The 12,257-nt window shown below is 43.9% G+C and overlaps 1 protein-coding gene across 1 annotated transcript in view; it reads left to right on the top strand.

Moving 5' to 3' along the window:
* ift172 (intraflagellar transport 172) overlaps nt 1-10,149 on the top strand; it is a 36,013-nt gene extending 25,864 nt beyond the window's left edge. Inside the window, exons 33-48 of the mRNA XM_069172333.1 lie at nt 179-359; nt 472-581; nt 2,754-2,883; nt 4,088-4,186; nt 4,287-4,396; nt 4,540-4,603; nt 5,086-5,172; nt 5,896-6,012; nt 6,557-6,667; nt 6,774-6,893; nt 7,217-7,312; nt 7,994-8,053; nt 8,252-8,350; nt 8,611-8,764; nt 9,269-9,360; nt 9,440-10,149. Coding sequence (XP_069028434.1) covers nt 179-359; nt 472-581; nt 2,754-2,883; nt 4,088-4,186; nt 4,287-4,396; nt 4,540-4,603; nt 5,086-5,172; nt 5,896-6,012; nt 6,557-6,667; nt 6,774-6,893; nt 7,217-7,312; nt 7,994-8,053; nt 8,252-8,350; nt 8,611-8,764; nt 9,269-9,360; nt 9,440-9,529 — 1,720 coding nt within the window. The 3' untranslated portion in view covers nt 9,530-10,149. The remainder of the gene's footprint in view (nt 1-178; nt 360-471; nt 582-2,753; nt 2,884-4,087; nt 4,187-4,286; nt 4,397-4,539; nt 4,604-5,085; nt 5,173-5,895; nt 6,013-6,556; nt 6,668-6,773; nt 6,894-7,216; nt 7,313-7,993; nt 8,054-8,251; nt 8,351-8,610; nt 8,765-9,268; nt 9,361-9,439) is intronic.
* Nucleotides 10,150-12,257: the final 2,108 nt, after the last annotated feature.

Raw genomic sequence — 12,257 nt, 5'->3', positions numbered from 1 at the left:
AGAGAAAAGGACAGCATAGAGATCCAAAACATGAGCTGTTGGTGGCGTCGACAATCACAGAGCAGAGACGTGTTTATCTGCCTTTTTCTCTGAAAGACATTCAGGAAAATGGTAAAAAAAAGATGTTAAGTAATCCTTAAAAAAAAGCTCATTTTTAGGTTATTTGTGTGTCTTCCAGGTACGTCCACAACAAGGACTGGTCCAGCGCCCAGCGGGTGGCCGAGGCCCACGACCCGGACAGCGTGTCGGAGGTTCTGGTCGATCAGGCCAAGTTCTGCTTCGAGCAGAAGGACTTCCAGAAGTCCGAAGCGTTCCTGCTCCGAGCGCAGAGACCCGACCTGGCCGTCAAATACTACAAGGTGACGAAGACCAAACCCGCGTTTAGAATAAACAAAACGTCTCTTCGGTTTTTATATCTTAAAAGGACTTCTTCCGACCTCGTGTTGTGTGTTTGGTGTTGTTTGTTTGCAGGAGGCGGACATGTGGAGCGACGCCATGCGCATCTGTAAGGAGTATCTGCCCAACAAGCTGTCGGCGCTCCAGGAGGAGTTCGAGAAGGAGACGTCCAAGAAGGGAACTCGGTGAGTCCAGACCCGAAAACGTCGATTATCTTATCGTAAACGCTCGTTTACTTTACTTTTTTTTCTCCAGAAAGTCTTTTGACACGATTTAATCAACGAATGTCCAACGTCAAAATTTATTTTTACTTTCTGTACGTACTGCAGCTGCTCTTACAAAGTATCTACGGTTGCATGTAGTATGTTTACAAATCGGACAAACTGCTTCATCATCACAATGAACTTTGACCTTTGACCTACTTGGTCAAAGATGTGATTTGGAACGAGTACGCTTCCTTTCAATGCTGCTGCTTCTTCTTCTTCTTCTTCTTCTTCTTCTTCTTCTTCTTCTTCTTCTTCTTCTTCTTCTTCTTCTTCCTTCTTCTTCTTCTTCTTCTTTCTTCTTCCTTCTTCTTCTTCCTTCTTCTTCTTCCTTCTTCTTTTTCCTTCTCCCTTTTTGTGGGCGGAGCATCAGCGCCGCCACCTCTCTCTGCTGGTCAGTCGATTGTGACGTATCTCCTGCTGCAAAGGATTGTGGGTCAGAACAGCCCAGAGTAGCGTGCATGTCTACAGACTGCAGAATAAGACCGGATGTAGTCCAACATCCTGGTACTTTTGGCCACACTACATTTCACACACGACACATTGGGACGTACTAAATCTAAATAGTACGCTAGTATGGATTTTTAACGTCGTTACCACGGCGTCTCGACTGACCCTTATTTATTTTAATAGTATATTTTTAACTTACTCACCTGAGTGTCTCAGTTTCCTGCAAAGCTCGACTTTCAAACGGACTCTTAAATCGCCGCAAAAAGCCACCGTGAAGCCTTTCGCCGAGCTCGGCGGCCCCCGTCGCCTTCCCCGATTCACAAAGAGCCGGTTTGATGCTTTATTAAAAACACGACTCACCCGACTGCCCGACGAGAAGAAGAAGCTCGTTAAACCGGCGACCGGCAGCACGGCGGCTCTCATCCTTCCTCCCACCGCTTCTCCCGCTTTAATGACCGGTGGGAGAAAAAAAACATCAAAAGTTACCAATGGAGACGGATGTGAAAAAAAAAAAAAAAGGTCAAAGAGGGAAAAAACACTGAATTATTCCTGCAGAGTTTACAGCTCCGACTTCACGTTAGTTGCAAAACATTCCTGCTTTCTGATGGATGATAGCTTCAGTTTGTGTAGTTTTTATCTCACCGATTATTGATTAAGAGGTCATTAATGAGAAAGAGATATTTGGGGTGATGTGGAGGGTGAACTGTGGGCAGGAAGTAATGTGCAACGATGATCTAAAACAAAATGCAGCCCTACTGGAGTGAAATATAAAGTAAAGTGGTACCAATATTATTATTATTTTTTATTTATTTATTTTTTTTTAAATGAAAAGTCACGTAAAGATTCAAAGTGTTGAGTTGCAGTGGAGACACAGAATATTTTTTTTTTGTTGGACACAGGAATCGTGTTAATTTATAATAATAATGATGATTCAGCCCTAAAGCAATTTTGCAGAAATGTTCATTTAATTTTTTTTTTTTTTTTTCCATGCAATAACAGTTTTAAGAGGAATTCACACTTCATTGCACCTTCTTTAGATTAGCAGGTTAACAGTTATGTACGGTGGCCCTGAGGGTCAAACACAAAAACATTTTGAAAAACAATTCAGAAAAAAAAAAAAACATTTAAGTAAAAGCAAAAACATTTTAGAAAATACAAAAACATTTCAGAAAATACAAACAAATTTCAGAAAACAAAAAAAAAACATTTCAAAAAACAAAAACATGAATTTTTTTCTTTCTATTAACAAAGAGTTCTTCGTTGTACGATTAAAACCTCTTTACGTCCACTCTTCCTTTTCTTCCCAGCAGGTAACCTGGCAACTGACCTCCATTTTGTCCCTCTCACGCGACACCTTCACTGCACACGTTGCCGCTCAGTTCTACGGGCTGAAGCCCGAATCCAGAACATATTCTCATATTCTCATCTTATTCTTTAAGGATAAATCAACACAAAAAACAAACTTCTCTTCACCAAACGAACTGATTTGGTTCTTAAAGAGTACAAATTGAAGTTAAACATTATGGCAAAAAATGTTGCATTTACATTAAAACATGTTGTGCTTCTGATTTCAAATTGCTTTTTGAGTGGGACTCCAATGAAATGACTTTGTTTGTGTGTATTTGGGCCGGTGTTTTTCTTCAGGGGGGTGGAGGGGCTGCTGGAGCAGGCCCGGGAGTGGGAGCAGGCAGCCGAGTACTCGCGGGCGGTGGAGAGTTACCTGAAGGTGAAGGACGACTCCGACGCCATCCTGATGGAGAAGTGCTGGATGAAGGTGAGAAAACAACAACAACAACAACAAAAAAGTCCAGAAAATCCTTCCGCGGAAAAAAAAAATCCACCGAAAAATATGACTTGGTATTCTGTGTGATCGGCCGACGACAGAGGAGATAGACAGCCGAGATATTTTTATTTATTGTTTCTCACCTGATGGGGAGGGGGAGGGGGAAAGGTTAAAGGTCACCGCGTCATCGTAGGTCCCCTTACGCTGGTTATCGACCGAAGCTTCTACGCAGACGACACCGTTGTATTGTCCCTTGTCGCCGAAGGGAAAAGGTCGCGGGGTCACGCAGATCAATCTTGTTTTTTGTTTTGTCAGAAAACGTGTCGCGTCAGCGTGGAGCCGCACTCCACCGGGGGCATCGAGCGTTTCGATCTCCCGGTGGCGTTTTTGAGGAAGCCTTTCCTTTAATTACTTGTTTTCTTACGACGCCGTCACGGACAGAAGAAAACACCTGCGCTGCTCTGGTCGAATTAAATACAGCTTTGACTGTATTAACCAATAAAAACTAACAAGATTTTATTCTGAAACTTTGAGACATTTACATTTCAGAGAAGCACACAAAAAAATTGGAGCTGAAATAATAAGGTAATTCTTTAATTGACAGAAAAATAAACAATGATTTTGACTGGTTTGATTTTTTTTATATATATGTATATATATATATATATATGTGAACATTTTAAAATGTGAATTCTTTTTTTTTTTTAACTCATTAAACCTTTGAAGATGCCACGTTTAGGTTTCACAACTTGTTTTAGCTTTTTTTTTTTTTTGCCGTATTCGGTCAAAATTTTATCATAAAATCAAGTGATTTTATTATTATAAAAAATAATAATGTGAAGCAGCCCAATTTGAAATATTTCAACCGCAGCTTCTCCGTCGTAGATCACTTAGGTCATCGAATTTACAAACCGTAAGCCTCTGACCTTTCAAGTTTATCAATCCATAATTAATCAATCGGTTTTATTTAAAAGAAAACAAACATATTTTAAGTAAAACAAAAATTGGATTCTCAGGAAGGTCGTGGAAATTCCCTTTAATGCACACTCCTGTTTGTGTGTCGTGTACGGATTGACACTGTGTGTGTGTGTGTGTGTGTGTGTGTGTGTGTGTATGTGTGTGTGTGTGTGTGTGTGTGTGTGTATGTGTGTGTGTGTGTGTGTGTGTGTGTGTGTGTGTGTGTGTGTGTTCGCAGGCCGCCGAGCTGTCCATCAAGTTCCTGACTGCAGAGCGATCGGTGGAGGTGGTCCGGGTGGTCGGACCTCGACTCACGCGGCTGAGGAAGTTCAATGCCGTGAGTTGAAAACACGCAATACAGATATTTAAAAAAAAAAAAATACCACAAATATTAAACACTCGTCATTTCTTGAATGACTCGTGTTTGCTGGTTCAAGGCTGCCGGGCTCTACTTAAACATGGACCTCATCAAGGAGGCCATCGACGTTTTCATCGAGGGCGAAGAGTGGAACAAAGCCAAGAGGGTCGCCAAGGAGCTGGAGCCCAGGTTCTTAAAGACACACACACACACACACACACACACACACACACACACACACACACACACAATTATAATTTCAATCATAAAAACACAGGAAACAGTCTCCAGTTATTATGAACGTCTCCATCTGATGACGCTGGTTCTGACAGGTATGAGGACTACGTGGACCAGCGGTACAAAGAGCACCTGAAGAACCAGGGCCGAGTGGAGTCCGTAAGTACACGCACACACACACGCACACGCACACGCACGCACACACACACACACACACACACACACGCACTGGAACTATAAAAGAAAAATATGAAATATCGTCATGTTAATCGGTGTAATTCTGTCAGTTTGAGCCTCATTAGGACAAAAAAAATCACTCAAAACCAAAATCCAGAAAAATCGAACAGAAAAAAACCCTAAAAACTCTTTCACTCATTTGGTTCGTGTGATTAAAAATAAAAAATAAAAGCGTTTGATGTGTGAAGTTCGACGGTTGCACACGATTTGCCGCGTTTCTGCACCATTTCACCGCCGTTCTGCAGACGCCTGCGTGTCAGAGTCGTTTACGTCGTCATGGCAACACAGACAAAATAATGGTCCAATTTTTAGTTTTATTCATGCCCCGTTTCAGGGAACTGAAAAGTTGTTTTTATGATTGTGTGTGTGTGTGTGTGTGTGTGTGTGTGTGTGTGTGTGTGCAGCTGGTGGGCGTCGACGTCATGGCGGCTCTGGACATTTACGCGGAGAGAGGCCAGTGGGAGAAATGTCTCGACACTGCGGCCAAACAGGTATGAAGGATGCGGTAAAAAAAACAAAAACGTCTTTGCACTCTGTGAAGTCCAGATTACAGAGAAAGTGTGAAAGTGAAATGTGGTCCCATTCTTGCCTGATATACAACCCCGTTTCCCCAAAAAAAGTTGGGACACGGTCATGTTTACCACAGTCTTCTTTTACCAACACTCTGTAAACGTCTCGGAACGGCATAAAGCAATTGCTGGAGTTTTGAAAGTGAAATGTGGTCCCATTCTTGCCTGATATACGACCATGTTTCCTAAAAGAGTTGGGACAGGGGCATGTTTACCACTGTGCTGCATCACTTCTTCTTTTAACAACACTCTGTAAACGTCTAAGAACTCAGCAAAGCAGTTGCTAGAGTTTTGAAAGTGAAATGCGGTCCCCTTCTTGCCTACGAGAACCCCGTTTCCAAAAATGTTGGGACAGGGTCACGTTTGCCACTGTGCTGCATCACTTCTTCTTTTAACAACACTCTGTAAACGTTTGGCAACCGAGGAGACCAGTCGCTGGAGTTTTGATAGTGAAATGTGGTCCCATTTTTGCCTGATATATAACCCTGCTGGATTCCTTTCACAGTTCAATCGGAGTGTTCTGTTTATATAAAAAAAATAATAATAAGAAACATTATCAGCAGATGTTGACCCTGTTGGTTGTCAGCGCTCTTCATCCTCCTCCTCCTCCTCCTCATCTTCTTCGTCCGTGTTGTTCTCGGTCAGAACTTCAAGATCCTCCACAAGTACGTCGCTCTGTACGCAACACACCTCATCAAGGAGGGCGACGCTCTGAAGGCCCTGCAGCTCTACGTACAGCACGGAGCTCCACCCAACCCTCAGGTACACACACACACACACACACACACACACACACACACACACACACACACACACACACACACACACACACACACACAGGTCCTACTTTTACTCATTTATTATTTGACGATCGTTTTTGGAGCCTCGGTTCTTTAACAGTGCGTCTAAATTCAACCTTTAAATTACTTTTAAAATAAAACGTTATCAAAATTTACTCCATTACACTTTAAATTCTCAAAAGACTTTTACAAATCAGTCTATTCAATTTCATAACTTGTTGTCCGGTCAAATGTCTACCACTAATTATTATTATTTATTATTATTATTATGAACTATTACTATTTTCATTCACGTCTGTTTCTTTGTAAAAATTAACACGATAAAGTTTACCAATGAAATGTTAGTTTAGTTTACGTGTAAAGATGAATCTGCCTTCTCACATCTTGTTTATGACAGACATCTCTTGTTTACTTCCTGTGTATTAGTTTATTAACTTTTTTTTGTACACGAACTAATATACGCGTTTTGTGTTGTTGTTGTTTTTTTGTTTTTTTTGTCCGATCAGAACTTTAACATCTACAAGCGTCTGTTCTTGGACCTGATCAACCTCCCCGACACCGACGGACCCGAGTGCTACCGCACGTGGGCCGACCTGCGCAACTTCCTGCTGCAGCTGGTAAAAATCGCAGCGGAAACATTTCAGTCGATATTTGAATCACCTGCGACACGTGTAACTCTGCTTTTTCTCTTTGTTTTTGTTTTTTTCTTCGTGCGGACTTCAGTGCGAGAACGTGTCCAAGTCGTCCGAGGTCAACTCGCCGGCCCACGAGGACTTCGAGCAGATGCTGCTGGTCGCTCACTACTACGCAGCACGCTCCGCCGCTAGAGGAGTCGAGCAGCTGGTAAACACACACGCACACACACACACACACACACACACACACACACACACACACACACACACGCACACACACACACACACACACACACACACACACACACACACACACACACGCAGCATGATGTTACCTGAACACAATAAAAAAAATTCGGGTTTAAATCACACAATTGAATTTTATTCAAATTTCAGATGCTGAAATCTGTTTTTTTTTGTCACAAATCTGAATCTCTGATTCGAGAATTGAGCTTTTTTTTTTTTTTTTTAACATGTGAAAAACAATCTTCGTTTTTTTCCTTAATGATCTTGAAAATGTCGTGTTTTCAGATGAGCATCGCAGCCAAGCTGGCGGTGTCTCTGCTGCGTCACACCGAGCTCGTTCCTGCCGACAAGGCTTTCTACGAGGCGGGTCTGGCCTGCAAGGTGGGTCGGCCAATCAGAGGCCACGACAGATTGTGTACTCATCTGGTCCGACATTTTATACTCAGTTTGAGTTTTGGGAGAATCCCTGAGAGGAACTACACACTCGGAGGTTCCTGACATATTAAAGGGCTTTTTTTCTGTTTATATTAGCGTCCCGTCCTGTTTGTTTACGTTTTGTCAAATGTTTTAAGGTTAACGATTAGTTTGGATTTTTTTTTTTTATGTCCTTACTTTGGAGAATCAGGCAGCTGAGAAATCAACTGCTCTGGACATATTTGAACCATCTAACAAAAGGCCGACCTAAAAAAAAATAATCTGTATTATGGTATGTTATATTTAGAATATTTCCACTTGTTTACCCTTTAATCAAACAGCATTTTTCCAACGAGGAACCGAGTTGTTTTTCCCGTTTTCATTCGAAACCACCAGAGTCCATTAAAAAAACCAGCAATTTAACCTCAATCCACCGCGGCTTTAATCTGCTTCTTTGTTTGGGTTTGTTGTGTCATTATTGGTGTTATTTTGGATCTAAAAGCCACCAAAGTCTTTGCTAATATTCCCTGACAGAATGTGTAAGTAATACTAATAATATATAGAAGAAATGCAGCTCAAATGGCTTTACAGCAGTATAATATTACCCACACGTGTTATGTTTTTTTTTTTTTTTTTAAATCCCGGCAGACTGTCGGCTGGGAGAACATGGCCTTCATCTTTCTCAACCACTTCCTGGACCTGTGTGATGTAAGCATGACAAAAATATTCATTTTAAACTGCTCTTTAAAGTTTAAAAAAAAAAAAAAAAAGTGTTTTATTGTCCAACGGAATATATTTTTTTTAATTTATTCATATTTAATTCATGTAAAGCCGGTCAAACTTAAAAGTGAGATTCACGTTGTACTTTGAATCTGTTCTCTGATTGGTCGGTTTTCCCGTCTGCAGGCCATCGACGAGGGCACGCTGGACGCTCTGGACCACTCCGACTTCCTGGACACCGACATTCCCTTCGAGGTTCCGGTTCCCACCAAACTCTGCGTCACCGTGAGACTCCGCCTCCTTATTTAAACAAAACAAAACAAAACAAAACAAAGTCTCAGTCGTCAAAAACAAAACGAGCTTTTAACCTAAAAACTGACGTCTGCGAACGTGACGTAAATTTACATAAAATACCGCTGACGGTTCAAGCGAGTCCAGGACATTGCTATAATTGACGGAAACGCGACTCTCTTTATGTGTATCGTGTGTGTGTTGTGTGTGTGTGTGTGTGTTGTGTATTGTGTGTGTGTGTGCGGTCGCTGCAGGACGGCCAGCGGGAGCAGATCCGCGACTGGGTGCTGATGGTGTCCATGGACCATCGGTTGGAGCAGGTGCTGCCGCGCGACGAGAGGAACGCGTACGAAGCCTCGCTGGTGGCCGCCAACACCGGCCTCCGCTCGCTGCCCTGCGTCCTCACCGGTAACACACACACACACACACACAGACGATACGCTCTTCTAACATGTTTAAAAAACAAATTTACTTTTTCTTTTTTTTTTTTTTTTACAAAAAACAAAACAGATCTGATGCAGAGATTTAAAATAATAAAATACTTAATATAGAATATAGATATCTTATTATTATACATTTATATGTATATTAGCGTCAACATGTGCTTGTTTATTTAATGAAATCGAAGGTTTTGTACCTGTAGAGTTGCTCGATGTGGCTTGTAGGAGCTCGAGGACATATTTGTACTCAAATGTGCATTTTATCGTTTTTTTTTTACTATATTTTTTAGGAAGGCGAGCTTTCCCGCAAAAACATTTCTTCTTCTTTACGAGTACTTTTTTTTTTATTAGTTTTCCACAGTTATTGTACTTTTTCCTGTCTTTTTCTATTCTGTTTGTGCTTTTAGTTGTTAAAATGATTTTTTTTACACACACACACCCACATTGATTCTCGCTCCTGCGGTGCCTTCAGGTTACCCCGTCCTGAGGAACAAGATGGAGTTTGCGTCGGCGGGGAAAGCGGCGAACAAAGAAGACTGGAACCGATTCCTGATGGCCGCCAAGGTGAGCGCGGACGGACTCGTGTTGACCTCGCGCCCGCTTCCTCCCACCTGTCCCCTGATTGGTCGCTTGTCTCCCGCAGACCACTCACAGTCCGGAGTGTCAGGACGTCCTGAAGTTCATCGGCCAGTGGTGCGGCGGTTTGCCGGCGTCCGGGTTCTCCTTCCACTGACAGAAGCAGCTCCGCTACGTATCATTTTATTTCTCATTACACACTTCGAGATACATTTTCTTCCTCATCCTCCTCCTCTTCCTCGTATTTTTTTTTTTTTTTTTTTGTATTCTGTCACAAGTTGTTGCGTTTTTTTTGTTGTTGTTTTTTTCCTGTACAATTTATTTATTTATTCAAACTATTTCCTTTGGATTTTTCCGTCCTCTTGTGCCGTTTTCAAAAAGCCCAACGCTAAATCTCTTTATTTTCCATTTTAAATGAAAACTATGAATTTATATTAAAGCTATAAATTATCGTCCGTTACGTTTCAAAACCAAACGAGTTCACGCAGCGCTGATCAAACTGATCACCAGGTTTTGTCGGAAAGCAAACAAATTTTCAATTCACGAGATTTGAAATATTTTCGGTTTATCGCAAGCCGCGTCACCATGGAAACGCACGTCGTCCAAATACATTCCGACTGAAGAAACTTTAAAAATACGACGAAAAAAGACGGAGACGTTTCTCTTTTCTCGCCCTTGAATGCGTCTCTCGGCAAATGCCTTTTAATTGTGTGTTTGATATATGGAATGTATTTTGATTAATAAAGTTCAAATAAAACATCGTTTTCAGACATTTTACGAACCTTCATCCGCTGCTGATCATTTTTGAACGTTTTGTTGAGAAACCAAAAGTCGAATTCGTTTTTAATTTCCGATGACGTGGAGTAAATCTGTTGCTCGGCAACCGTGACAACAACAAAACAAGCAGTGAAACAAATCTACGTTCGAAATGTTATTAAATCTTCAGGGATGATTACAGTTAATCCTCAGTAGGCCGCGAATCGATAACGAAAAACATCGAGCAGTCGTTGAGATATTTCAGTTTAAAAAAAAAACAACTCCCGGTAACGTTAAAGAAACACATTTATTAGAATTCATCATCTGGGAAACAAAACTCTGCAAAATTTTGCTTCAATCCATCCAGTAGATTTGTTGATATTTTGCTGAAGATTTTAAAGAAATGTGACCAACTTTGACAATCAACAGCCAGTTTTATCCACATTTTATATTCTTTATGTGCCAGTTTCTCTTTTTCCGTTGCCCCTTCAGGTAAAAACATTTTTGGGTATTTTTTTTTTTTTTTTTTTTTTTTTTTTTAAGGCATTTTTCCATGAAAAACTTGTGTTTTCTTTACATGGAAGAAGTTGCTTGTCTTTTATTTGTTTCATTTGTTTGTTAGTTTGGTTAAAAGGTTGGCTTAGAATCAAAAATTGGGATTTTCACGTGATTTTTTTTTTTAAGGCGTGACCAACTGTAAATGAAGCCATTAAGGTTTTGCTGCAAGAAAGAAAAATTGGAGAATCACCGAAGTCGGTGGAGTTTATCCTCCGTGGACCCCGAACGTGTTCCGTGAATTTCACCACAATCCGTTCAGCGTTTGCCCAGAACTGCGCCAAAAAACAAAACCGCCTGGACTCAAAAAAATACCAAATGATGAAAATGCCGCAAAAAATACCGAAGCCGCCGTCGTCTTCGTCGTTTTCGTCCTCTTCGTCACTGAGACGGGCGTCGTCAGGCGACGAGCTCGGTCCCGGGAGGATCCTCAGCAGGCGTTTGCGCCTCGTGCCGACGAAAGGAAACGGCGGCTCGTCCGAAGCGCGCGAGAAGGCGTGCACGGGCCCGTCAGGGTCGGAGAACGTCAGCGCTCCTCGGTCGCGGTCCAGACAAACTCGGAGCGCCAGCGCTTTGTACGTACCGTTGTCGAACGCCACCGTCCACAACCCCGGACCCCGGGCGCAGGTGCGCTTTCCTCCGGACGGACTCCGGCGCCACGCCCGGCGCCCGGCGCAGACCGTCGCCCGCCTCGACCTCCCGGCTGTGGAGCCCCGATTCGAGGCCCTCCGAGCCGAGGACGACGCGGGAGCGGTCGCACCTCTCCGGGTTGTCCGGGAGCTTCGACGTCGCCCCCCCCCCCCACCGGACGCCGCTCGGATCCTCGGACAGACGGAGTCTCGGATGAGCCGTGTTGGGGTCCGGGATCGCGGGCGCGCGGGGCTCCGCCTCTTTCATCTCGCGCCGGACGTGGGAGCTCAGGTGTCCCGGGTGTTTGGCCTCGTCGAGCAGAGCGCCCGAGAGCGGCGGCCGATCGTCCGGCGACGGTCGCCGCCGGAGTCTTTCCGCCGCCGCCTCGTACTTCAGCAGGAAGGAAACGTCTCCGGCTTCCAGCTCTTCCTCCGCGGCTCTGGTCGTCTCTGAAAGAGCCGCCCCTCGCTCTGCTCAAAGCCTCCGTTTCCTCCTTCGTCGCCTTGTGTTTTTGCCTCACCTCCTCCCCCACCGCCTCGATCCCGGCCTCCTCTTCCTCGTCCAGAAGCTCGCGAAGCCTCTCGGAGCGCTTCCTAAACTGCGTCTTTGCGTGCCGGCCCTGGACTTTAAGGTGCGCCGCCGTCTCGGCGTAGATCCCTTTAACGTGTTCCAGGAGCTTTCAGTTCGTCCCGTAAAGGTTTCAGGGACGTCCGGAGACTTTCCCTGAGATCCCGCGCCGCCTCGTCGACGGGCCTGAAGCCGTGGTCGGCGTGTTTTTTCCGAATCCCTGCAGACCGGGCCGACGGGCCGTCGATGGTCCGGACAGAAGAGTTCGAGCTTCTCCGCGTGAAGGTGGCGGAGCTCCTCGGGCCGCCGGTCCCGCTCCGGTACGAAAGGCCTCGCGCGGGTTCTTCAAGCGCCGGGTCGCGCGGCAGGCGTTCCCT

The sequence above is a fragment of the Embiotoca jacksoni genome, unplaced genomic scaffold (genome assembly GCF_022577435.1).
Source record: "Embiotoca jacksoni isolate LCO1_2020_lvr unplaced genomic scaffold, fEmbJac1.0.p SCAF_52, whole genome shotgun sequence".
Taxonomy (NCBI): Eukaryota; Metazoa; Chordata; class Actinopteri; family Embiotocidae; genus Embiotoca; species Embiotoca jacksoni.
Note: the sequence above shows the minus strand (reverse complement) of the source record. Positions and strands in the feature narration are given on the sequence as shown.